Source organism: Austrofundulus limnaeus, unplaced genomic scaffold, assembly GCF_001266775.1.
Source record: "Austrofundulus limnaeus strain Quisiro unplaced genomic scaffold, Austrofundulus_limnaeus-1.0 Scaffold5, whole genome shotgun sequence".
NCBI lineage: Eukaryota > Metazoa > Chordata > Actinopteri > Cyprinodontiformes > Rivulidae > Austrofundulus > Austrofundulus limnaeus.
This window is the reverse complement of record NW_013952407.1, coordinates 1,571,361-1,573,272: the sequence shown is the minus strand read 5'-3', so window position 1 is coordinate 1,573,272 and position 1,912 is coordinate 1,571,361. Positions and strand designations below refer to the sequence as shown.

Genomic DNA, 1,912 nt, shown 5'->3' with positions numbered 1-1,912 from the left:
CTTCCAACCCGTTCTGCTTCTAGAAATAAGTTACTTTTCCCTTTTCCCCCTCTCCTTTCCTCCTGCTTCACAGCAGGCGCTTTCATGTCCGCAGCCCCCCCCACCCGCGGGTGCTTTTATTTTTTTCTGTCAGGCTGTCGGAGCGCTCCTCCTCCTCTGTCCGGTGCTGGTGTGGGGTGAAAATCCTCCACCTCAGACGTTCAGAGATGTAACTGTCTGCGATACTGTGGTCACTTTCCATGTAGCATCAATTATGCTAATGCTAGCTGCCTGTCACGTTCTCTCGTCCAATTGCCCATATGGTTAATCCGGCCTTGGTTCAGTCATGTCCACTGCTTACATGGGAAAGTGTATTTTCAATGAGACTTGACTTGATATCAGTGATTTTTTCATTTGGTTGAAAGCGGTTCACAGAAGTCAGATATGACCGTTTCATTCAAATAATTTAGTGTTCTTGTATTAAAATTAAATATTCTTTAATAACTAAATTGATAGCAATAACAGGTTTCTATTATAAAATTTCTGGGATCATTTAAATGTTTCTGTTAATGCGTCGATTTGGTCTTAAATGTCATTACTAATGGTCTTAAACGTCTTTAAAAGGTCTTAAATTTAACTTACTGAAACCTGTATGAACCTGTTATTTACTCTGAACTCATGTTTGATCTCAAGAGGTCTTGTGAGATTTCTCTTCTGACATCTGAGTGTTGGGAGTGAAATCTGTCAGTGTGTGTCGTGTGGCTGTACACCACTCACTGTAGGACCAAACCTGTTTTTGTTTTTTTTTAAATCGTCACGTGTGGGGTCTTTCAGACTTTGAAAATCAACCAACAATTTTAATGTTTGGCTGTGTGAACCAGGCATAAAGCTAATAAAAAAAGCTGCATGCTGTTTCACAGTGAGAATACATGAATGAATTTTAACTCTGTCTCAATTCTTACAAAGCACAGGTCGAGCATCAATACAATACAGGATTGACTGCTATATGTCTTTATGTTCTAGTACCTCCATCAGYTGAAAAGCCAGATAACATCTGCCTTTGACAAAGAAGAAAGGTCAAAGGTTGCACCAGTCCAGATATTCCTAAACATGTGCCTTGCCTGTTGTTTGTTGTAGGAAGGACAAAAAGTCGCCGGAGGTTGTTCAGCTGCATCATGCAGCACCTGACAGAGAACCACAAGGTGTGGAAGAAGATCATCGAAGAGGAGGAGAAGAGCAAAGAGCTTGGCACACAGCAGCAGCCAGACAGCTTGCCCACCTCCTCTTCAGATGACATCCAGGTCATCCAGGAGGAAGAGGAGGGAGAGGAGCGTCAGTAGCAGGAGGACAGAGGAACGAGCAGAGAGGAGTAGCTGTGTGAGGACACAAATCCCTCCACCATCTGCCTTTAACTGACAGTTTATAAATGCACATAAAACGTACTTTATTCCCACTATCTAATGAACAACACACACACACACGCACACACACATACATTGAAAGAGTCACTGTGCAGACAGTCAAATGCTTAAGCAGTCACGGTGTTTTTGGAGAAACAAAACGGCCTTACTACTGTGAGCGGATCCTTACTGCAACGGTGGGGGCCCAACCCCTGAGCACTTTCATCCCATGGAGGGTCGAGAGCACCCAGAACTGACGACGGTGCAGAAGCAAGAGTGTGGACYGGGTTCAGCCTTAACTTTTTCCTCCATGGTAAATGGGCTGTGATGCTGCCTTGAATGCAAAGCGCTTAACACCTCCCAATAGGTACAAAATAGTTCCTGTTTATTTAAAATGAAAATAAAGAAAGAAGGGTAGAGGAAAATACTAAAGCAGGAGACACACTGAAARAGGAGAAGCCTTTACCAAAGTGAACAGTTTGTTTATGGAACGACAAGAGACTGAAACTACTCAGCCTCATATATATATATAT

The 1,912-nt window shown here is 42.8% G+C and overlaps 1 protein-coding gene across 2 annotated transcripts in view; it reads left to right on the top strand.

The window, feature by feature from the left end:
* pde3b (phosphodiesterase 3B) overlaps nt 1-1,851 on the top strand; it is a 58,343-nt gene extending 56,492 nt beyond the window's left edge. For both annotated transcript variants that reach the window (XM_014026601.1, XM_014026592.1), the window contains exon 16: nt 1,117-1,851. In XM_014026601.1, coding sequence (XP_013882055.1) covers nt 1,117-1,319 — 203 coding nt within the window. In that variant the 3' untranslated portion in view covers nt 1,320-1,851. The remainder of the gene's footprint in view (nt 1-1,116) is intronic.
* The last annotated feature ends 61 nt before the right edge of the window (nt 1,852-1,912 follow it).